This window comes from Micromys minutus (assembly GCF_963924665.1).
Source record: "Micromys minutus genome assembly, chromosome: 1".
NCBI classification, from domain to species: Eukaryota; Metazoa; Chordata; class Mammalia; order Rodentia; family Muridae; genus Micromys; species Micromys minutus.
This window is the reverse complement of record NC_137969.1, coordinates 245,817,890-245,842,843: the sequence shown is the minus strand read 5'-3', so window position 1 is coordinate 245,842,843 and position 24,954 is coordinate 245,817,890. Positions and strand designations below refer to the sequence as shown.

The window sequence follows — 24,954 nt, the reverse complement described above, 5'->3', positions numbered from 1 at the left end:
TATACAGTTTAGCCACCTAATTTCTAAGTGCACTTGGTAATTAATGTTCCTTACAAGCTGCCTCTTTCTTCCAGGGGTAATGACAAAAGGCTCCGGTCAAGTGTCAGTGGGTTCTGTTTGGTTTGTTTTTGTTTTATTGCATTTCCAAGAGTGGATTCTTAAGAAAAAAACACTACAAAGGTTTCAAAAACCCTATTTATTCTCTATCATCAAAAATAGCAACAGGGGGATTTATACAACTTTTCTGTGATTACCCACCAGTCTATTTTTTTTTCTTAAAAAAAATAGAAGTTAGATAAAGAAAAATGATTTTGGTTTTTTTTTTTTTTCTTAAAAAATAATGTAAGGAAACACTTAATCAGATAGCCCAAGGAGTCATCAGAAATATGTGTAGCAAGAAAGCTTCGTTTGTGGCCCTCTCCGGCCTTTGCACGTCTTTATACTAAACTAGAAAGAGTACAGTACCGAGGTTCCCCAACCTGCCTGGATAGAATTGTTTGTTTTTATATCCATTATTGCTAAGCCAGCGTGTTGACACTGGAGCCGAGGAGTCCGCTCATAGAGGATAAAATTGAGAAGCTGCTTCCGAGGATTGGATCTCCACCTGGGCCATTTTGAACTGGGTGCACTGCAGCCACTTCCGGAGGGCTGCTAGGCCAGCACTGCTCTGGCCCGAGCCGGGCAGCGTCCTTAGGCTGTGGTGGTTCACGTTGTTCTGAATGGCCTGGAGACGAAGCTGGAGGCCGGCGGATAAGTGCTGTTAAGAAAGGGCAGACAGGTCAGTTCTTTCTCTGGGCTAAGTGCGCTGGTCAGAAGGGGATGGGCGTGGCAGTCAGTCTGTGGTAGAAATCAGTACGGGGGTGGGAGGTATTAGCCTGCTCTAGGTTGCTACAGTTATCCTGGTCCAGCCCCATCCGTACAGATGAGCTCACGTTGATTCCCTGTAGCGGGAACATGGAGCTAATGCCCAGCACCTGAATTATCACATCAAACCTGAGCAACCGCTCACATTCAGCACAGGAGTCTGTGCTGATACGGTGGTTAGGTGCTCGGGCTCTGTAGCGGGGAAGCTCCGGGAACAAGGTCTATCAGTCTGTGTTAAGGTATGATCCCGGGAAGAGTGGGGATACAGCACTTATTTCAGGGGCTTCATAAAACAAGTGAGCCAAGACTTTCTAGATAGGACCCGGTTCATAGCAGGTGGTCAGTACATTTTAGTATTATGATGGTCTCTCAGTCTCCATGACACTCAACAAGGAGAGGCCGTGTCAAAGTTTATCCTTCTCCCCACCAAGCCCTCCTGTCCACACTGCTGACAGCTGCCCTGCTGGTTTTTGACATCCCAGGTGTCTTGAGGCCACACCCCTCTCCCACTAGCATGGCTTCCTAACCTAGGGAAGGAAATCCAGTAAGAGTGGTTTTCCCTCTTCCCCTCCCCAACGTTCCAGATGTCACAGACAGACACCAGGTGTGGATGGAGCAGTGTTTAGCTCTGCCATTTATTTGCCTCACTAAACGCTATGTGCCAAAATGTCACCACCAGTGAGACCCGGGATTGAGAAACACATTCACTCGGGGGGGGGGGGGGGCTCCCTTCCAGAATCTGGGGCCTTATCTAAGTCACTGTTCCTTATGGTCCCAACTTTCCTCATATGCAGAGTGAAGGGACCCAGGTCTGTCATTTATTCAGTGTTAGCCTTTTTTCCCTGCAAGTCTTTCTGTCCCAGATTGTCATGGGATATCACCGGGTTAGCCTGGGCTAGACTTCGTGGTTATCCTTCTTAAATAGGATTTGTCCTCTAATTAGGGGCTGGTGTTCCTTCCTTCATCCACAGTGATCAGAACCAGGGTCCCTGCTGATACCCTCTGTAAGCCCCTTATCTGCCAAGACTCTCCTGCATCATCAGCCCAGAAGACCAGAAACAGGCCAAAATGGTTCCTTCTTTGTAGTCAAGGGAGCAGCAATGTTCGCTTACAGATTCTCTGAAGTTCTCTGGAGAAAACAGAGCTTCCCAGCCAGCCCAGGGAATGACTTACCTTGGTATTTGACTGAATCATTGGTAACCACATAGGGATCAGCTGTATGGAGAAGAGACAGAAGGCTAGTTACTGCTGTCTTCCCTTCTCCCACATAAGCCTCCATTACTGCAAGGGAATACAGGCTGCACTGAATGTGCTCAGCATCACAAGAGATTCAGGCATGCCACAGAGCCACCGTCCTCGGTGTCTTTCCCAGGCTGACCCTCACTGAGATGGTGGCATTTGGACGTTAATACGCTCCCCTTGGCTGCTTAAACCACACACTTTAGAGTAGATAACTATGGTCCCCTGAATTTACCGAGCTTGGGAAATTAAATGTATATGTGTTTCATTAAACCCCCGCTTTTTTGAAATGGGGTATCCTCCTCAAGATCATTACAGTGAGGCTCTGAGAGGAGTGGTGACTGGGTTTGCCTGTGGGGGTTGGAGAATCAGGGCGCAGTGTGCAGAACACTACTGGGACACATGTGTGCGTGACAGAAAGAAGAGAGCCCTGGAGGTGCCTGACGAGGGTGGGAAGCGAGGGCAAGACACATGCAAGACACGTGCACAGCTCCATGGGTGTGTGTGAAGGGGGAGGCTGGGGGGGCAGGAGGCGCCAGGGGCAGAATTTTAGGAAGGCTGTGTAGAGAGCTTAGAAGGCCAGACAAAGCTGGGGATTTTTAAAGTATGGGTACCCAGAAGACGGGGTTTGTGTCTGCTCTGCCGCTGAAGCGCTCCTTGCGTGGGGTCATTCGACATGACAACCAGAAGCAGCAGCTCTCTGCGCTCTGCCTTGACCTCCTGCTCACACTTCTACCCATCACAGCGTTCATGAGTGTGCGGCGCTCGTAAATGCGGCAGTCAGGGAGAGAACACAACCTCGTGTCCCCAGAAATCTCACTGGTGACTTGTACACAGGACAAGAGATGCCAATCAGGTAAGTTTGGGAATGCTGGTTTATTCTCGGCACCTTCTTTCACTGATAGGCATCACAACTCTTAACCTCCGTGTTTCTTTTAAGCTTCACTCCAACACAACAGTAGGGCTTTTGTGGATTAGACCGTATTTCCAAAAATTCTGTATTGTAGTCCTAGCCTGCAGTGCTCGGAACGTGTGTGGCCTTATTTGGAAACAAGGCTGTTGGAGATGGAGTCAGTTAAGATGAGGTCATACTGGAACATCAGCGTCTCGATCCCATACAGCGGGCATCCTCATGAATAGGGGAGTCTGGACACAGACACACATGGGAGGAACACTGAGAAGACATGGAAGCCACGAGATGCCAAAGATCTGCCAAAGGCCAGGAGAGAGGCAGAGAGATGCTGTCTCGCCCTCTGCACGAGGAACCAGCCCTTCAGACTGTGAAAGCATAGGTTTCTGATATTTAAGCCACCCAGTCTAAGGTCCTCACCATGGTGATCCCAGAGAAAGAATACAAGGTACTTTGGGAAGGGACAAAGCCTGGATACAGCTGTAGGAGTTTACAGAGCCATAAGACATGTGAGGGACTCTCCAGTGCTGAGAAGAATCTTAGTGGGGTTTAGAAAACAAAGGCCAAGCCACCCACCGTGAGCCCACAGATGACCTTGTGTGGCCCATTGGGGAGCCTGGGCTTCATTCCAAATTCACAATGACTCCCAAAGGCAGGCTAAGGCCTGTCACCACAAGGGCATGACGGAGACAATTGAAGAAGGATGAAGAAAGGCATGGACTTTGGAGTCAGGGTCTAGAGTGGAGGCTGCTTGGTGGTCCAGGTAAAACAGGAGTGGTTTCTGGGCATGCGGGGGTCGGGGAGAGGGGGAGAATGTCTTCCTGGAGAGGTAACCTGAAGTGGTCTGCAGAGACATTTTGTATGCATAGGTAATCTGCAATAGTCTGAATATGAATTTGCTATTCCACATGGCTGAAGTTTGTAGGGCAAACTGGAGAGAAGAGACCAACATGGAGAAAGTGGGGGAAAGGAGCTGCACACAGGGACAGAGTGCCACGGAGACAGAGCACGACAGAGACAGAGTGCCTCAGAGACAGAGTGCCTCAGAAACAGAGTGCCTCAGACACAGAGTGCTTCAGAGACAGAGTGCCTCAGAGACAGAGTGCCTCAGACACAGAGTGCCTCAGACACAGAGTGCCTCAGAGACAGAGTGCCTCAGAGACAGAGTGCCTCAGAGACAGAGTGCCACGGAGACAGAGCGCGACAGAGACAGAGTGCCTCAGAGACAGAGTGCCACGGAGATAGAGTGCCACAGAGACAGAGTGCCTCAGACACAGAGTTCCTCAGAGACAGAGTGCCTCAGAGACAGAGTGCCACAGACACAGAGAGCCACAGAGACAGAGTGCCTCAGAGACAGAGTGCCACAGAGACAGAGTGCCACAGAGTGCCTCAGAGACAGAGTGCCTCAGACACAGAGTGCCTCAGACACAGAGTGCCTCAGACACAGAGTTCCTCAGAGACAGAGTGCCACAGAGACAGAGTGCCTCAGAGACAGAGTGCCACAGAGACAGAGTGCCTCAGAGACAGAGTGCCTCAGAGACAGAGTGCCTCAAGTCTACTAGGGCACTTGAGCCGAATACTGACCAGTGTGTATCAGCAGGAAAAGCACCCGATACTGAGAAACATGATGTAAGTGAATGGAGGGAAACATTCATGCTGGTCTCTTAGGGCAAGAAGAGTCTGTGCACACTGGATGGGAGAGAGGGGAGGACTGAACAAGTCTGTCAGGAAGGGGCTCCATCACTGTGGTGCCACAGGAGGCGTATGAGCACGGAAGTGCCACTTCTGTCTCTACCGGCAAAGCTGAAGAGCCAGCCTGTGGAAAGGCGCAAAGACTTGTGAGTAATTTAATTATCTTGCTAAGTGAGATCAAGAATGTTCAAATGGCTATAAAGACAGCTAGCAGATTCACAATGTCAAGAATCAAAAACAAATAAAAATTAAAAGCTCAACGAGGCATGACTAGAAACAGAAAAATGACCCACAGATGACAAGAAGAGCCAGGTAATAGAAGACAAAATCAAAAGGACAGAGGTGATAGAATTAGAGAGTTGTCACACCTATTAGTAATTAAAAAGTTGTTCGCTGATGAGTAGTGTGTGGGGGAGGAGAAGGGAGGGAGGGAGGGAAGAAGGGAGGAAGGGAGGGTGGAAGAGTGAATGTGGATCTCAGAGAACAACTTGCAGGAACCTATTCTCTTCTCCACCATGTGGGGCTCAGGCATGAAGCCCAGGTCATCAGGTTGGGCTGCAAGCCTTTGCCTGCTGAGCATCTCAACAACCGCACTATGCTTATTTCCAGGAAGACCAAGAGAAAGGAAGACAGTCGCATAGAGGATCTGAGAATAGCCAGTTAAACTGTGGTGATGCCTCCCCAAACCCAAGAACCAACAAACAACAACCTATAAACCTCAAGTCTCAGCCAACTCAAACACAAGAGTGTTAAAGAAACTCTCCCAGGATGCACCATCTTCCAAGCACTTTACAAGGGTGGTAAAGATAAAGCCTCAAAGGGGGTGTGGTAGGGGGAGGGCATGTCATATCAGACTAGGAAAGGTAGGACTCCTGGCGGGAATAATGGACCCAGACAGTGGGTCCCCTCTCAGACACGGGGTGGCACTGTGTTTCCAGAGCTTGGTACCTGGAGCGTTGGATAGTTAAATCACTGCAAGCTGGGTGTAGTGGATAAGCCTGTAATCCCAGGAACAGAGGCAGGAGGATTACTGGAATTCAAAGCTAGCCAGGTCTACATAGTGATGCCTAGACTTATTTGAATATAATAAATAAATAAAAATAAACTGTGAAATAGTTTTGAGACACAAAAAGCTAAAGTAATGCATAAGCAGGAGGCTGATGTGAGAAATGTTTTGTTTTTTAAAGTAAAGGAGGAATGATAACCAAAGGTAGATGTGTAAGCATGAAGAAATAGAAAATGGCCAGCGTGGGGGCTAGAGAGATAATGACATGGGGCTGAGGTGGTCCAGTGGTTAGATCAAGTCTACTCTTATAAAAGACCCAGGTTCGGGTCCCAGAACCCATAAGCATTTGTAACTTCAGCTCCAGGGGATCAATCAACACCCTGTTCTGGTGCCAGGAAGTACATACATGTGGGCACCCCCCACGGTCACACATCCATATGCATAAACAAAAAAAAAAACTTAAAAAAGAAAGTATAACAAATTCAAAGCCGATTTCAAATCCCTTTAAGTGATTGTTAATTACTTCAGACCAAACAGCAAGACAGTGCCTGGACATGGTGGTGGTGGCCTATAATCTCAGCTATCTGGGGGAGCCTGAGGCAAGAAGATTATAAGTTCAAAGCTTATTTGGGCAATAGGATGAGTTCAAGGCTCATCTGGGTAACTTACTGAGACACTCTATCAAAAGGTACAAAATAAAAAAAGATATGAGGGTGGTTTCAGGGTAGGACACTTCCTAGCATGCACACAATCCTAGGTTAAACGCTAGTACTTCATCGTCATCATCGCCGTCATTGTCATCCTTGTCACCCTTGCAATGTGTGATTTGGTTTTTAACGTGTGTAAAGACAGGAAGTGGGAAAAGATACAAGTAATGCTACAATGTTACTTGAAAATCATGATAAGTTAAAAAAGACGTACACTATGAACTCAAAATCAACCACTAAACATAATAAATGGAACACTGTTAAGAAGATAATTTAAAATACTTCTAAAACATCTATAGGTCAGACAAGAAGCTAAAACAAGAATTAGGAAGTGTTTTTAACTCAACCGAAGTGAGTATTTACCACCCAATTGAGGGAAAGTACTTGAAGCAGCACCCAAAAGGAAACTAAGTCTAAACACTGGTGCTTGGAAAGAGAATTCCAAATTAATGACCCAAGCTCCCATCCTAAAAAAACGAAACAAAGAAAAGCATAATCAGAATATAATCCCAAAATTCTGAGTCTAGTGGGGGACAGAATAAAGGCAAATAACAGATGAGAAATACAGAAAGCAATTGAAACGCTGGTTGACTTAAGCCCACAATGTGACAAAATACATTAGATGAAAATGGCCTAAAGACTTTAACCAAAAGAGGCTGTCAAACTGGATGCTTTTAAAAAGACAGTTGACTGCACACTATCTGCAAGAAGCACACTTTATAGATATGGATGAAAAAGATGGAAATAGATTTACCATCCTAACACTAGGCAAGAAAGAGCTACCTTGCTTTTTTATCAACATTAGACAAAATAGCTTTCAGGGGAAAGATTTGCCAATTATAAAAGGTGATGCTTCATAATTCCAAGTCATTAAGGATACACAAGAATCCTAAACATATGGGTCTGGTAGGAGAGCTTCTTAATAATTATACATAAAATCGAAACCAGTAGAACTGGAAAGAGACAACACATGTGCACAAATTACACTGCTCGCCCGATATTCCCTTCCCACAGACACAGTAGACCATGTGACATGCTGTGGACAAAACCGACAGAAATATGAAACGATCATTTTAGAAATACTTCTGAGAGAAGTTGAACATATACAAATGTAAAGCTAGAGTGTGCTTATCGGTCGGGAGACGATATTGTTAGGACTGAAGGCTCTTCTTCCAACCCTAGGATTCAAAGAAATCCCAGTAACATTCTGAGCAGTCTTGTAGAAATTGACAAGCTGATTTTAAAACCTTTCTGTGAAAGCAAAGTCCCTTTAAATGTCAAACTGCTTTGGAAAGGATGAATGGAAGACCATGGCTTCTGTGACAGATAGGGGTAAGGGAAGCTGTGGATCAGAAGGAAGAATCCAGACACACACACACACACACACACACACACACACACACACATACCAGCTGAGTTTTGATAGAAAATCAACAGTATTTTTTAACAACACAGGAATAATTACACCCAATGGGCATAAAAAGTATCTCATTGCACGCCTCACACCACACAAAAATCATCTCAGGATGCATCACAGGCATCCACAGTAATAAAAATGTTGCTATATCAAATGCCATGGAGAGACTGGAGCATTCTTCATGGTTATGGTAGGGAGCACAGGCACCTTGGAGACAGTATGTCACGATAACCACACCAACCACCCTGCAGTCACTTCTGGATATTTACCAAGCACACAAGAGCATGCATGCACCAACATTCATATGTGCGGATTTACAGCAGCTGGACCCACACTGGACACCTCCGATGTCCAACTAACAACAACGAATAAACAACGTATCACATATCCATACAATGGACTACCATCAAAAATAAAAATGACAGCCAACTAATGCATGTGACAGCATAGATTAATCTCAGTCGAATGGTCCTAGGATAAGGAAGGCAGAAACATGCAGGGCATGAACCCATTCATAGTGAATGGCAGAGATCAGATCAATGGCTGCCCAAGGGCAGGAAGTAGCAGAACAGAACCATTATAAGGAGTATAAGAATGTTTTGGAGGTGACAGCTATGTTCATTCTCTTGATTGTAGTGATGGGTCACAGACATCATTGATGTCAGGCTGGTGACACATCTTAGTGAGCCAACATTCTGACCACCAAGACCAAAGACCTGAGTTCAACCCCAGGGACCCAGGTACCAGGAGCCAATAGGCTTCTGAATTCATCCTCTGACCTCCACATGACCGCACTCCGTAACAGCACAAACCTACACATATACACATGTGCTTATGAAGATAAATACTTGTAAAAAGATGTCAAGGCTCATCAAAGCATACAACTTAGGTATGTTCAGCTTAGCGCCTGTAAGCCATGTAAATTGTACTTTAAAGAAACTACAGGGCTGGAGAGATGGCTTAGCCGGTAAGGGCACTGACTGTTCTTCCAGAGGTCCTGAGTTCAAGTCCCAGCAGCCACATGGTGGCTCACAACCATCTGTAGTGGGATATGACTCCCTCTTCTGGTGTGTCTAAGGACAGCAACAGTGTACCATATATGTAGAGTAAATACATTTTTTTTTTAAAAGAAACAGCAAAAAATTAAGATCAGGTAGGGTTCTCCAACTGACAGTTTTTCCCACACTGCTGACTTTTTCCCTTATTAAGACATGCTAAGATATATCTCCTCCACGTGAACCAAAGACCATGCTATCAGTCTAACATTTCCTGCCAAACGGCTGCTTTTGTCCAGCACAGCCCGAGACAGCAAGGTAATGAAGTCTTTAACCAAGAATGGAGCAAAGCAAGGGGTGAAACAAGGTAAGATTCCAAGCTGATGCCCTGTGCTGAGTGGCAGTGGTGGCAGGGCCAAGAAGAAAGGATACAAAGTGGAAGGCAAAAAAAAAACGTGGTCAGGGAGGAGCAATCATCCCTGGGATAAAGAGGGGAGATAGCAGGAGACTACGGGAAATAGGGGGCTAGAAGGTAAAGAGGAATTAACCTGGTGCGGATCTGTTTCTCTGGTTTTATTCTCTGTGACAAAGTTACCCATGCTCTTTCCTGACACCATACTCTGCTGTTTCTGGAAGAGGGATGGACATTTGAATTATCTTCTTATACTATGTCAGACAGAAGCAGCTGGTGTCACCTCAGACAGTACACAGTGATTTCTCTGGTTTTCTGGATAGCTTCTGCCAAGTGGGGCACCTCTGACTGAATTGCCACGTCATAGGGCTGTTTTTAAAGCAAAGTTCCCTTGCCGTATTTTAACTCCAGTGTTATGTGCAACCATGCTCTTACCATGGAAGAACGCATTACAGTGGTGTGGTGACGGCAGACACAGCGCATCAGTCACATTGATAGAAACTGCATCCTCCAGCCCCAGATCTATGTGTTTAAACCAAATCCATTCTCTCACCCCTCTCCCATTTGAATCACACGTTCAAAACAAACCCATCTTCACTTTTAGAGTATGAAATGATTTGTAAAAATCATAAGCTTTTCCTACCTTGACAAAAATGGTTGAATTGCATTCTTGCAACGCCTCCATTAAGCTAATCACATGGAGACACACCATTTCTACCATCTGAAACAACAGACATCAAAGTCAAGTCTATTCCCGGTGAACTAGAAACAGTGTACACTTGTCAGCAGCCACAGAGGTCTGGTACCCCGCTCCCAGAAGCTCTCTTTGCCTAATGATGGAAGACAACAGAGAATGGCTTCCATTCACCTCTGAAACCTCACACCAGAAACAGACCCTTCAAAGCTCCTGAGGCTTTGGAATGGTCCTGCCTTAGTCACCTGGTCAGGCTGCTGTTGGAACTCAGGGATGGCTCTCAATGACTGTCTGCTCTCAGACTAGGACAGAAAGGTACCTAATAGTGGAGGTTTACCCAAATTGCTTTTGAATTCAATCCCAACATGGCCTTTTCTCTTAATCCTTTGGCCTTACAGCATCCTAAAGGTAGAAATTTCATACAGAGTTCAATTAGCGCTAGGTAGAAGAGATAAAATATGTCTGCTTTGCATTTGGTTTGTTGGTTGTTTTGCATTTTTTTTATGTTCATGACCTGTAGTTTAATGTTCAAAACATGATGCTTTGTTATGGTGGCATGGCTAAATAAAGCCACTTAACCCTCGCGCTCCCTTCCATTCTTATTTGTGGGTTTATGACTAGGAGCCGCTTAGGTATATCTCAGAGGGGGATCCTCACGAACTCACCACTTTATTGTGGGCCATCAGCTGAAGGATGCTCGGTGTCACCCTGCTCCAAAATTCCAGTGCTGTTAGTATTGCTGTGAAGCTGAATTCGTTCTGATTTTGGACGTTTGTTGCCACGGCGCTTTGTTCGCAGTATACCGTCCAGAGCTGAGCAAAGATGAATGCATGGAAGAGGGAGCACATGTGGAGCACGCAGGTCTGGAAAGGAGGAGGAGGACGGGTGTTGCTCCATGCTCACGGCAGATGGCCTTGCCAGGGAGCACGGGAGACTCACAAAGGTATTATCCCAGCTGCAGACTATGCTTTGAGTCACCTCTTCTCAGTCAGTGGGAGTGTGCTTGGTTGGTGGGGGGGACCTCTCTTTCCAAGAGAGGACACCATAATTTGCAGACTAAATCTACCCAGTGCCTTGTCCTTTTCTAAAACTGGCATTTTCATCTGTAAGCTGGATTAGGAAAATGGATGTTCTATTTAGCCATGTTAACATGTTTCCACACGTATAAAACAGGGATGACGGCAAGCTTGTTAAAGGGGCCAGCTAAGAGAGGTAGGCACGACCCTCTTCCCTGTGCTTAGAACCACTATAGCAGCAGAGAAGTGTCAACAGAAGACCTGTCTGTGGTGATGAGCACTCACTCCACAGCGTCTGCACCATAGAGGCTTGCATGAGAGGATGACCACAGTTCACAGACCACCCTACTATGTGCTTTACAGATAAGGAACTGGAGCTGGGAAGAATTAACATTTTTTTTGAGTTTACAAAGGTTGTGGGGAGCAGAGGAAGCCCTGACTGAATAAAGTCTTAACTGAACTGTGTATTCTTAGCATGGGTGCTGCAATGTCAAGGAACATAGGCTTGGACCGGTGGGAAAATGGCGAAGTCTTCTCCTTGGGGTGAGGCCCAAAGGGATGACAAAATATTCTCCTGGTCATGTGCAGATGCTGATAGTGTGTGTGCAAAATCTTCACCCTATCTCCCTGTTCCCAGATGTGTACAGTCTAAAGACCACTCCCTCACAGAGACTGCTCCTACTAAGATTAAAGTAGCCTCCTTGTCCAGATGTTTACCATCGCCTGCCTCTGTGTCTATCTGTATGAAATAACCACACCTCTTTGTTCAGCTGGAGGCAGTAACCCTACCACTCTGTTCGATTCTATATAATTAACACACTGAGTGTCTGGGATGCCGAGGCTCCTCTGTCAGATAGTTCAGTCTACCTGATCCCAGATTTTCTATGTGTCTATCTTTTCTAATTCCCTTCACTGCCCGAGGCAGATCAAATCCCTTGAGTCTTGCAAGCATGGGGCACAAGGGTACAGGTACCATCCTTAAGGGTCAAGCACAAGTCTGGGTGGAGACAGCTCCTTTTGCAAACATCATGGTTATCTGGGTGGGTACTCTGTTTTCTCATAGTGCTTGCTCTGGCCTGTCTCAGTTTCTCTTAAATCCACCGAGATATCCCAGAGCTTGCCTAAGCTCCAGGACTAGCCCCTGGCTCCTGGAATCTGACTTGCCTGGTTTGCATGTCTGGCCTCATGACTTGTATCAGCCCGGGCTTTACTTTATTCTCTTAAGCATACCATCTGTCTCTGCAATTTGCAAACTTTCTCTGGGTAGGTGATTCCGGTGTGCTTTGCAAGCACCACGCTAGCTTTCTTACTTTCATGCTGTGTGTTCATGTGTCCTACGGGATTTGGTTTTTTTTTTTTTTTTTTTTTTTAAGTGCATAAAGAATGAGATGAGGCATACATCCCGCACTTCATCTTTCTTTCTGAAAACTGAGCACCCAATTTTTGTTGTATTTGTAGCCTGTTATTTCTCTCTATTGTTTTGAGACCAAAAGGGAAAAAAAATCCCTGGGAAAACAACTCTTCCTTGCAGCTGTAATTTATCTCCATAAAAGTAAGCCAGGAAACAATTTAGGGGGAGAAAAGACAGCCCGGGGATTTAAACAACTCTAAGTAAGGCATTAGCACAGTCACTTTCCTTACCAGCACAGGAGAGTGAGCTAAAATGCCTTTACTTCTCAGAAGAATCTCCTTGGCTGGTAAGGGTCCCATTAGCAATCCCAATGCACAGGGTCTGAATCCCTCGGAAACCGCTTACCTTTGATTGCTCTGGAAATCCAATTAGGATAACGATAAGGTGGTCTGCAATGTGGGAGCCTGCATCCAGAGGTATGGGAAGGCAGGGAGAGGAGGCGTTGGGACAGACTGCATTATGCGTGAGGGACCCCAGAAGCAGCCAGGACAGCAACCGGATGTGGGAGACACACTCGATGAATTCTTTAGGTCTGTCAGGGAAGAAAGGGCGCATTAGGGGTGACTTTAGGTTTTCTCTTTCCTTCGAAGCCCAGAGAATACTTAGTGAAGGAACGGATTAACGTGTAGCCTCACAGGCTGGTACATAAAGCAAAATGCCAATGCAGGAGCGGAAACCCAAAATCCTATCTATTTGTCTCGCTTTCCACTCTAATCCTGGATTTTCCCTTTAGGAGGGGGTGGCTTTGGTGGGACTAGATTCAGTATCCTTCAGCCAGTCTGGCTGTCTCCCTGGACTTTCCCCAAATCCTTTCTTTCCTTATCAGAAAGTTCTTTCCAGATGTCCTCCCAAAGGAAGGGGGAACAGAGGAGTGGAAGACACACCCATCAAGTGGTATGTATATACATATATATTATGTACGTATGTATGTATGTATTTGTTTATTTATCTATTTTCCTTCTGCTCCTTCTCACCCAAAATCCTTCCTCTGAGATGACCCTAGTGAGCTCAAGCAACTCAGCCACAAGTGACCATCTTCAGCCTCCAGAGAGGCAGGTCAGGGGCATGGACCTCAGCAGCGTGCATTCCATCCCTGAGGTGGCTTCTGCTCTGCAAGTCAAAGCTGCCTGCAAGCACGGGGCTGTGATTCACAGTGCTTGGCTTACTAACTAGCTGAGGTTTAGAGTTCAAGTGATGCCTGGAAGCCTGCGGCTTCCATCGCCCTGTGTCAACAAACCAGGGTTAGAGGCTGGCTTCTCTTATGGGTCTGCACGCAAGCCTAAGGGTGGTCTTTGTACCCCTTCCCTTTAGCCAACTCCATTCCACTCTTAGAAATCTTCAACACAGCCATTAGTGCCATCTAAGTCTCGGGGATTTGGGGACATTTCCGCTCATTTGCATCTCTGTCTTACATTTGCTTCATGTATATGGACACTTTGCCTCCCAGTGTGCGTCATGTGTGTGCAGGGCCTGCGAAAGCCAGAAGAGGGTCAGCAGATCCCCCAGGACTGGAGTTACGAACAGCTGTGAGCCTGGATGTGCTGGGATTCAACCCCAGGTCCTGTGGAAGAGCAGCCAGTGCTCTTAGTCACAGAGCCCCCTCTCTAGTCCCCCTCCCCCACCTTTAAGATGCTAGGTGCCTCACCCTTGCTGCATTGCAGAGGGGGGATGGTAGAGCCAAGGCAGGTAGCGGATCACGGCTTTGTTGTCTCTGTGGTTGCCCCGGGAGATTTCCATAGCTGCAATCTGAGCAAGGCCAACTTTGAGATGGCCTCCAAAGGTATCCTCGTGCAGAGGCTGGGAGCACGTCTTCATGTGGCTCTGTAAAATCAAATGATGCTTCGTAATGCTGGTAGACACCTGGAGATGTTCCAGACCTCGGTTTCCCCTGCCTCTGCTCCTTTGCCCTGTCCATGTACCCTCTTCCACAGAATGGCTCCTTCCCCTTTCCCCTCAGAAAAAGGCAGGCCTCCCAGGGATAGCCACCAAACATGGCATATCAAGTTACAATAAGACTAGGAGTATCTCTGGATGTGGCAACCCAATAGAAGGAAAAGGGTCCCAAATGCAGGCAAAAGAATCAGAGACAACCCCATTCTTACTGTTAGTAGAAATGTCAGGTTGTTCTCCATTGTACTCTAGACACACAACCTGTTTAGCCTCTTGGGTGTTTTTCTACTGTTCTTAGGCTAAGAGCTGGGGGTGGAGGCATGCTGGGATGAAGCCCATGGACCACCCTGTGGCCTGTGGAGTCAGAGTAACTACTGTCCAGGCCTCTACCTTGTTCCTTTCAACCAGTCTGTGCTCTATCTGCTGTGCTGGTTCGGTTGCCCAACTCCAGTCCATCTATTTGAAATACCGCCCCTCTTTGCTGAATTGTTCAATAATCACTTCCCTTACTTCTCTGAGCTCCCTAGCCGGCTCCAGGCTGCTGTGTACTGCTTATTACAGTAGTTGTGAAAGCCCCTAGATCTGGCCCCTGGCAGACAGTAAACTAAACGAGGGCAGCTATTGTGTTTGCCCACCAATGCAACCCTACAACAGGGCTAGGCGTAACGCACACTCTCAATACGTTATTTGCTGAGTTAATTTTGAAGGTTTCCTTTGCTTAGGGACTTTAGACCTTGGATTCTAGACCTGGTTCTGTTCCAAGTAGCCAATGACCATGTTTGAATCACGTGACTGCTAAGAAAGCGATGTCAGGTAACACTTGTAAAGATTCTCCCTTCCACAGAAGGAGTCACCTGCAGAGACCAGGTCCAGGTCCCCCAGCTAACAGACTTCCCAGAGCCAGCAGCGCTCACTTGGGAGTTTACATGGAAGTGGGTACTGGTGGTCATACACCTCTCACTCTCTCCTTCCTTGTCTCCTGCCTGGGAATCAGAGAGCCTGCCTGTCTGGGTTCTTGTGCTATGACACCTCCCCCTTCCTCAGAGAGGCACCCCACTTCTGCAATGTGGGCTATGAACCCCCTCTTTAGGGGCCCTACCATGCCAGTGTAGTTTTGGTGCTGGGCCCTGATGTCTCTTGAGAGCCACTACCATGCTTCTGTCTGTCTGTCTGTCCACAGTGTTAGTAACTTTCCTATTAAACCCTTTACTTCCTAGCAGTTCGTCTGAACACCCTTCTTGTAAACCCCCCATCCCTAACCCTGTAGCTACTTGAGGGTTTGGATTGCTTCCTAATAGAAGTTAGTGGTCAGAGGTTGGATTGTATCAACTTTTCAACCACCAGTCACAGGCATTTGTGAATACTTTTTCCGGAAGTTTCTGTAAAACAAGCTCAAATGTTTAGGAAACAGTTTGCTGCCTCTTCTTTTTGTATTGAAGTCATTTAGGTTCAAGTAACCAGTGACTGGTGACCAGTATGTGACTAACAGACAAGGAGGTTCACTCTAAAATGGCTGGGTCTGGACATGGTAGACACTACTTGTTAGGAACAAAAAGAGAGAATGTGTGTGTGGGGGGGGAATATGCTCCATGGAGGTGCATGAGGCATGGGGGGTAGGGAGGGAGTGCCTTTGGGGGACCCATGTTGGGAATCCCTTCCCCCTGAGGGACCAGCCACATGGTATAGTACAGAATAGAGTTTATTCAGGGAATGGGGAGGGGAGTTAAGGGGGTAGTAGAGGCAGAGAGAGAGAGAGACAGACAGACAGACAGACAGACAGAGACAGATAGACAGAGAAGAGCAGTAGAGAAGTAGAGAAGCAGAGGCTGGCCATGAGCAAATAGAGGGGGGGAAGGGAATGGGAAGAGGAGGAGCAAAGGGAAGAGCAAGAGAGAACAAGAGGACAAGAGAGGAGGGGCAAGCAGCCCCTTTTATAGTGTCAGGTAACTGGGGTGGAGCATACCTAGCTATTGCCAGGTAACTGTGGGGTGGGGCTTACAGAGTCCCAACACTACTATCCTCTTACTGCTCTCTGTACCAACAAACACTCTGACCTGCTGTGCAGAGTCTAAAGAGGGAGTCTAGTGAAGAGGCCATGTTCTCAACAGATGGACTCCTAAGCCCACAGGCTCCTGTTTGTCACAAAGGGAACTGTTCGGTGACACTCTCTGGATTGTGTTTGGCTCGCCCTCTGTCCAGAGCCTTCCTCAACTCTTTCAGACTATTAGCTCCGTGATAGGACCATGGCAGAGTAAGGCACCTGCCAATCATTCATCTCCCCGCTACACCCCTGAGCGAGCGATAAACTCAACACCGGCATGGGGATGCTGTTTACATGTAAAGTGAATCTTATTAATCCCCTTCATTATTTTCTTAAAGATGACAGCTTCAAAGCAGACACAAACACTCACTGGCTCGTGCTTTGCCCGTGGGCCACAGTCTTCCTGGGTTGCTTTACATCGATCCTAAACACATTAGACAAGGAAGGAGCCTGCTGACTAGCTTGGGGACCGGAGCTGGAGGTATCAAGGTGGCTCTGGGTGGTAAGAAGGGAAATCCACCAGGGCTCACAGCAGCCGGAGGTTCAACTCTGATGTCACCACTTCCACAGAGTGTGACCCGACAGAAGGGCCATATTACTCAGGCCACAGTTTCTACATTTTTAAAGGCGGCAAGTGTTGAACAAGGACATCTCAAGAACGGAGTATTTTTAAAACTACACCAAAAAAGCTGATACCATGGGGGGTTCTCCTTTCTTTTAATTTGCAGAACTACTGGACCCCAATATTTCAGACCCCCTCCCCCAAGAAATGGGATCATGTTACTGGGCTGCAGCTGCTTCTGCAGGAAGCAACAAATTCCCCTGTAGGTCCACAAGAAGCCTCTCTGTTTTGCACCCTAAGGGGCAGATGGGCCGGAGCTTACCTTGAGCTTCGTTAGGGTGTGCATGTCGGCCATGAAGTCCAGCATCTCACTGATGTACTGCCGTATGCATTCCATTGCTGCCGTCCCACACTGAAACAAGGGGACACGGCTCAGCCACCCCAGACTCACTGTAGAGCTGTCTCCTTTATGTCACCCCACCCGGCCCCTGCTGCTGCTACTGCCTTCAGTACTAAACTGGTTTAAAAAAAAAAAAAAAGCTTGTGCTAAAGAGCAAAGAAACCAGAAAGCCCCCAAAGAAAGGAAATGAATTGCTACTTCCACCAGGCAGTTGGAATACGCTCGCCTTTAAGCTGGTGTAAACACAAGACTCAGACCCAGCCGCTCCACCAGATGCTCCAGTGAATCCAGAGAAACCTTGGATGTCTGTGAGATGCGCTCTGTCAAAGTTTATGCTACCAGAATAACCTCTACCCTGCCCCCCTCCCCACACCAACACACACAGGAGTCATGTTGTGTTTGCAGAGTCAAAAGTTGTTTTCAAATCGAGTCATGGTTTGATCTCCCATGCACGGCACATGTTAGGAGGTAGGACCTCAGGCTCATTTTGAGCTCTTTCTAGAATAGGTAAGAAGCCGGAAGATGGATCCCCTCATACCCTTTGCGTGTGTTTGGTCAATTACAAAACAAAAGAAAAGGCATGCCTGTGTGGTGGGTTAGGGACCTGCTCTCTGGGAGTGGTGGGGTGAATCTGGGATTCAGAGTGAAACAGCAAAGGGAACGGACATGCTCTCTCATCAAAAGCCGTGCCTGCCTGCGAGAGAACCCACATGTCAGCTGCATAATTCGGATCAAAGGCGCACAGTCTTTGAAGCCCTGTGAATACCCTGCTAACGGCCTCTCTGGGCTTCCTTTAGGGAAATCTGGAACATTACAGACTTAACTAGCTCACCCAGAGACTTTCATTCCCCCATATTCATGTGACTCTGCACCGCACTGAACTGTATCGCCTCCCCTCTCTTCTAGAATGTTCCGCTTGTCAATTCCCCTGACAGGATAACAAATAGTAAAAATAAGGTCAGTGGTCAGTCTGTCAGTGTTTTCCAAGCATCTCACGTGTTCTAAGGTTTTCTCCTTCTCATTTAAATCCAGTGAAGGAATTATAAAAGGCTATTGTGCTCCGGCTCTTGCGATATGAGTCCTTCAGTGGAAAGGCAGGACCCCCTCCCCGATTTATTCTACTCTCTCTGACCTTTCATGTATCATGCAAATAGGAACAGAGACTCAGCTCCTGCATGTCTTGAAAGGGATTTGTTCCTTTCATAGGCAATATTTTATACCAGTTCCACTAGGCAAATGTCACTGAAAAGAATCACTGGAAACATTATTCAATATTTACCGTTGCACAGTTAGTTTGGTCCAGTGGTAATGACTACATCCAACTTAAAAACCCACCCTGGGCTCAGGAGAATCTTGGGGAGCAGGCCATTTTAAAAAAGCACACCCTTGTAATTTCCAGTCCCCCCTTTCCCTTTGTAAGATGAGGCCATATCTTTAGATGTGTCACCAGAAGACAGAACAAGGGACCATGCTCCCTGCATTTCCTGTCTGCTCTGACGGGGAAACTTGTGACAAAGGAGCTGGGCTCATGCTAACCTCAAGCATGTGAGCTGAAACCGCTCTTCAAAATCCGTCTGTTTTAAAAGCTGTATTTCTTATAACAGCGGTGTGAGTTCATTGCAGAAAGGTGGAAAACACAAAGCATTAAAACGAGCAATTTAAAATTCTATAATCTGAAACCCTGCCTTTCTCTCCTGAGAGAGCCTTGGCTGGCATGTCCTTCCAAACCTCTGCCAAGGGTGCCTAACAGGCGGGGCACTGTTGGCCCTTCAGTTAACCGCATCCTCACTTCAGTTAACCGCATCCCCAGCATTTCCTGATGGAGTAACATTCTTTGAAATCTTTGCTTAATATCCACATAGCAGTCTACTTTATGAGCAGACCTGGCTTTACCTAAACAGTGGCGGTGTTGGGCATTCCCCTTGTTCCCCGTTTTCCTTATTTTAAAGGACACATCTAAAATGGCACTTGAATGCAAGCTATCTGGTACCCTTGTATTTTCTCAAACACATTTCTAGAAGTAATGTATCAAACTGGCCTCCTCGAGGTTGGCTTCACTCTTCCCCTTGATCATCAATATGTATAGTAACCAAGAGTCTGCCAAGGAGAACGGGATGGGTGGCATTTGCCAGTGGGGACAAGGTGACAGTTATGACAGGTAAGTCCTGGTGTGCCACTAGGTAATGATAATGCCCACTGTTGGCAATGCTGGTGTATTCTTACAACTTTGCCCTGGGGATTGCTCATATGTAAAGCGTTATTATAATTTGTGAGAACTTGCAGACATGATGCCCATGCCCAGGCTGTGACAATGGCTCCACAGGTGTCTGCTCACCTCCAAATCCACCAGGTTTCATAATCAGAGATCTATAGATTTTTACATGTCAACCAAAGCTTAAAGTTCTTTTATAAGATAAGAAGAAAATTGCCGATTAGCTATATTTATATATTTATTATATATTTTTTATATTTTTTATATTTATATTTTGAGATATTTTATATTTACTGTCCTTGAATTAATTAATTTATTTATTTATAATTTATTGGTGGCAGGTGAAAGCAGAAGACGCCTTTGGGGGCTGGAGCGCTAGCTCTGTGGTTAAGAGCACGCCTTGTTGTTACGAAGGACCTGGGTTTGATTCCCAACACCTGTGTGAAGACTCACTACCTCCTCAGGCACCAAACACGCATGTGGTACACGGATGTACATGTAGGCAAAAACACTCACACACACATAAAATAGTAAAAAAAAAAAAAATAAGTCTTTTTTAAAAAGATGTCTTGTGAGTGGTCTCCTTTGGTCACTGGAGAGGGCTCTGGAGGAGGGTCGCGTAACAGGTGCTTTGTTGACGGTGGTAGTGAACTTGCCTTCTTACTGACTCTAACCGCCTTTTGTAGAGTAGGGGTGCATTTTTTCAACCATGTATGTAGCAACTGTTGCCATTTAAGGAGTTCATCAGCACAGGCAGAGAATATGCAGAGCTTCTGGCTGCCCAGGCACATAACTGGACTACATTTCCCATCCTCTCTTGCAGTTGCTGTGCCCTTGTGTAAGAGAAGCCGAAGAGGTACGGAAACCTAGAGCAGACCTATAACAGCACCCATGTTTGTGCTGCTTCTCTCCCCTCCCCTTACCAGTTGATCCCACCTCTGAAGTAGTTGTCACCTCACTTGTCAGGATGCCTATGCAGACATCATGTGAGGACTTCTGTGTACTAAGCTACCAGGAACGGGGACTGGAATTTGATCCCCTCTCATGTTTACTGACAACTGTTAAACACGTCCTTTACAGTCAGTGGAGTAATTCCCCTCCCGTGACTCTATCATAAAGAAGGAGTCTGTGAAGTATGGGCACAGTTTTAAGAATTAAGATGTCCACTGCATCTCGATTATGAGAGCAGCGGTGGAATAATGTCTGTTTATATTATTTTGTAGCTGTTTTCTTAGGAGAGTTTTGTAGGATGCTGGCCTGTCCGCTCACTATAGAAACCACGGTGTCCAGCACTGATAGGCAGCTCTTACTCTGTGCAATGCTTAATATGCGTTACCCCAGTTGATTCTCAACATGGACGACAAGAAAATGGGGAGCCACTGTGACTTTACTCCTAAGTCACCACCCGTGGATGCCAAACCTCAAAGTAGAATCCCAGTGTAAAGCACCATTCCCTGAGACTCAAAAACGCCGGCCACACGCTCAGCCAGGACTTACCCCGGGCACAGAGGCTAGCATCTGCTTGCTCAGGATGGTAGACTCAGCCAGCTTGGTTCCAGCATCTGCACAAATAAACTAAAAAGGGGGAAAAGGAATTATTCCTAATAGCACTTGGACAGTCACGACTCACTCATAGTCTTATTCACGGGGTTGAAATTCATTCATGTTCGCTTCCTTCCTGGTTCGCCTTGGAAACTACCAGATGTGCTAAGCATGGTGATGGTTCATCCCGTTCAGCTTAGAAACAGCATGCGTGTGCGTGTGCTGACTTCATGCACAAGCCCACGATTAAATGGAGGTAGAAAGTGAACTTGGGGGACCTCCCAGAGCCTGCAAGGCCCCCAGTCCGTCCTGTAGCATTTGACAGCTGTTGGCACACACTGTGGACTTTCCTGACTTCTATCATGATATCACGATTCAGAGTGAAAACAGGGGGAAAAGTGGGTGTCAGAGTGAGGGCTCTATTCCTCCCCAGGGATCATCCATGTCCCCACCTTCTTCCCTCCACTCACCCACACATGCTCCCTTGTGCTGAGAGGGCCTGAGTCCTGTCCCATGTACTCACAGGGCTTTCCACACATGGACAATTCAGGTGCCACCATCAGACTGCAGAAGCCTACCAGTTGCTTCTCAACCTGCTGGGGGGCTCTTCATAAGAGCCGGCCTGACTTGGCCCTCTCCAGAGCTAGCCTGGGGTCCCAGAGTGGCCCAGAAGAGTTTATTAATCAGTTACAACTTAAGACCATGATGGGGATGGTTTAGCCAAATTATAATTTGCTTTCATTATAGACCTCGGTAGGTGTTTCCTATTTATTCTAACATTTGGCTATTTATGGTTTTGTTCTGGAAAGGGGGAGTTAACCGAAGCCCAGAGGTTGTTGAGTAAGTAGCTCCTGTTTAATTTCTCTTCTTGGCCTCTGGGCAGATATCCTTGCAATGTTGAGATCTGCTGTTTGCAGGACTCAGACAGATGTCCTCTCCTTCCCATTTGGAAGCTGTGGGGAACCTAGGTAGGTCAGAACACCTTCCTGGAGCTAGGCAAGCTCTATCCTGTCAAGCTGGAAGAGCCAGCAGTTGGGGTGGGACAGAGGAAAGCTCAGGGAAGGGGAGGCCTGCTGAGAAATTATGGGATACGAGAACAGAAACCAACATTTGGACTGACTGATCAGGGTCCCACGCACTGTTGATGAGCAGCAGGTTTCGGCTAACAGAGCGGAGCTCAGGCCAGTGACCTTCTGAGACCCAAGCCTAAGGGCTGACCAACCCCGTTATTCACCTGGCCCAACCCCACTGCACGCCTTCCCACAAAGTGACTTTTCCACAGCAGTCAGAGTCTGCATTCTTAGACACACATCTAAGACTGAGCACCAAAGCCATCAGTGCTAACTCCATCCTTCGGAGGAGGAAAGAGAGAGTCCAGCAGGGAGGCCATGGGGAGATAGAGCCACGCCAACTGTGTGACAGAAAGGGCATTTAGAGTGGTCTCTCAGGACAGCAGAAGGTCCTGGACCCTCCAAATGCATCTGCATGGCCTGGTGGCCACTGAGCGAGGGGAGGTCACCTGCAGCCGGTGCCTGCCACCTGGTGTGCTCAGGCTCAAAACTGTCATGACTAATACACGTCAAAAATTTGCAAAGGGGACTTCTCTAGGAAGAGAAAAAAAATGCAGGATACTCTAAAAGGCCAGGTACCAATATGAGCGGATGTCAGTCTAGTGTGTTTTTACAGCGTATGAGCAACTGAACTCAGTAAAGCCGCTGTCTTTGTTCCAGCTGCCAGGCGTAAACTGGCAAAGCTGCCGTCCACTGTAACTGTGTGCAACCGTCCAGACAGGGAGACGCAACTCACGTGGGGGGGGAGGGGGAAGTAAGTGAAGTTCTTTCCTATAGCAACAATGAATGAGAAAAAAAAGACGCCTTGAGTCTGAAAAAGAGCAAGGAGCCATGTATGAGAGGCTTTGGGGGAAAGGAAGGGAGAGGTGGTGCTATTATATTATAATCTCTACGATAAAAGTTGAAACAAAACCTAGAGAACTTTACGATGTCAGAAAGAAATAGATCACTGAACTATGAGCTCCTCCATAAGAAACAGAAGGACTCAAAGACGCCATCATTAAGTTCCCCATTACCGAAGAACACCCAAAATAGCGCTTCTCCGTCGCCTTCCATAGGGCAGGTTATTTGTAACTCGTTAGTATTAGCAACTCGATCGCGGGATGAAGTAAAAACAGCAGCTATACCTTTGTTCTCAGCCCACAACTAGCCTATTTTTAAAAGAGAACCTTTTACCAACATGATCCCCTCAGCACTTGGATGTGCGGCTATCCCACGCAGAGAATCTCCTCTCCCAACCCAGGAGCAGTGGAAACCCATTTAGATTTGAAGTTTGTCTCTTCGGTGGGTTGTTGCGCTATTACGGAAGCTTGATAGTAGGCAAGCGTTCGCTGTGGGGCGGGGGTCTGTGGTACTGCCATTGTACTGAAACACAGTTACGGTGTGTTCTCTCCATGGGGAGAGCTCAACAGTTCCATTAGGATAAACACATCCACCTAGGAAGGTTCTTCATATGATTGAAGGGTGAATGTCAGATCCGATGTCAGGGCAACAGGCTCTTCTCAATGATGGCGGCACTCCCCCTGCCATCCTCTTCTGTCTCCCAAGATGTTTTTTCCAGTTACACACCCTGCTGCTCTCAGAACATGGTCACTGATCCATGTGAAGAAAGCCAATGTCTCAGGGTCCCAGGTACAAGCTCTGTCCTTACCGATTGTCTGGGTGCTGGGAGCTGACGGTACCCTCCGAGAAAGAGTGGAGCGTGAAGCTTAGACTTTCTGGCCAAGAAAGAGCCAGGAGAGCATGGGCTAGCTCCTCACCACCCTCCAGAGACAGCTAGAGGACCCAGCAGTGGAAGGTGAAAGGGGCAGACATGGAAACAGTAGGGAAATGGGGTGGGGGAACCTAGGCTCTTCTTTATTCATGGAAGGCTCTCTCCACAGCTGGGGTGGGACAAGAAAGCGCCGCTGGCTTCAAGCTATGCCTCCCTTTGACTCATCTCACTAACAATTAGAATGATTTACACTAAGAGTTTAGAGGACATGGGTTACTTCAAAACGGCATGATGTTGATTTTTACTTTTTGTTAGAGAGGGCGAAACATTAGTCACAAAGCTGTTTCTGCAGAGTAGAATTGTAGTTTCCTGAGCACAGCTTCAACCCGAATACTTTCTAAACTTAATGATTCTCTCCCCCCCCCGCCGTGTGTGTGTGTGTGTGTGTGTGTGTGTGTGTGTGTGTGTGTGTGTGTGTGTGTGTATTAATTTGAAAATATAATTCTAGTACTTGACAGGCTAGGGCAAGAGCCTACACTACAGGATAAGACTCAGTTTGAAAAAAACAAAAGAACTGGGCTGGAGAGATGGCTCAGTGGTTAAGAGCACTGACTGCTCTTCCAGAGGTCCTGAGTTCAAATCCCAACAACCACATGGTGGCTCACAACCATCTGTAATGAGATCTGATGCCCTCTTCTGGTGTGTCTGAAGACAGCTACAGTGTACTTACATATAATAAATAAATAAATCTTAAAACGAATAAACAAAAAATCCCAACAACCTAAACATTTGTGACGGCAGATACGCATCCTGGGTCTAGAATCGTCTATGTTTAGCCTTTCTCTTTACAGCAAATTTGGTTTTGTTATTTCCGCATACCCGGTGCTGCAGTAATCACTGTTTTCCCAGCTGCCTTCAGTGCCGGGTAATTGAAACTGTCAGCGTTCTTTTGCGGTTTTGTGATAAGCACTTATTACGGTTGACTCGTGTACTTCAGAGAAACCATCCCGCAACCGCTACAGTGTAAGGTGCCAGACCCTAGAAGACCAGCCACACAGATATGCTCTGCTCAAGACTGAGGGCAATTAATTGTCCAGTGCTGTGGACAGCACGCAGGGTCCTCGAGGTTGTTTGAAGCCTTGCAAGTCTCTGGCTACCTG

At 46.9% G+C, this 24,954-nt stretch overlaps 1 protein-coding gene across 4 annotated transcripts in view; it reads right to left on the bottom strand.

Annotated features, from left to right (window-relative positions):
- Positions 1-275: 275 nt before the first annotated feature.
- The window catches only part of UNC79 (unc-79 homolog, NALCN channel complex subunit), a gene marked incomplete at its 5' end in the record, with an annotated part of 173,122 nt that continues 148,443 nt past the window's right edge, over positions 276-24,954 (bottom strand). For all 4 annotated transcript variants that reach the window (XM_080922443.1, XM_080922444.1, XM_080922446.1 and 1 more), the window contains 8 exons: positions 276-757; positions 2,038-2,079; positions 9,886-9,963; positions 10,602-10,799; positions 12,709-12,895; positions 14,009-14,184; positions 17,179-17,268; positions 20,966-21,043. In XM_080922443.1, the coding sequence (XP_080778569.1) occupies positions 557-757; positions 2,038-2,079; positions 9,886-9,963; positions 10,602-10,799; positions 12,709-12,895; positions 14,009-14,184; positions 17,179-17,268; positions 20,966-21,043 (1,050 nt within the window). In that variant the 3' untranslated portion in view covers positions 276-556. The remainder of the gene's footprint in view (positions 758-2,037; positions 2,080-9,885; positions 9,964-10,601; positions 10,800-12,708; positions 12,896-14,008; positions 14,185-17,178; positions 17,269-20,965; positions 21,044-24,954) is intronic.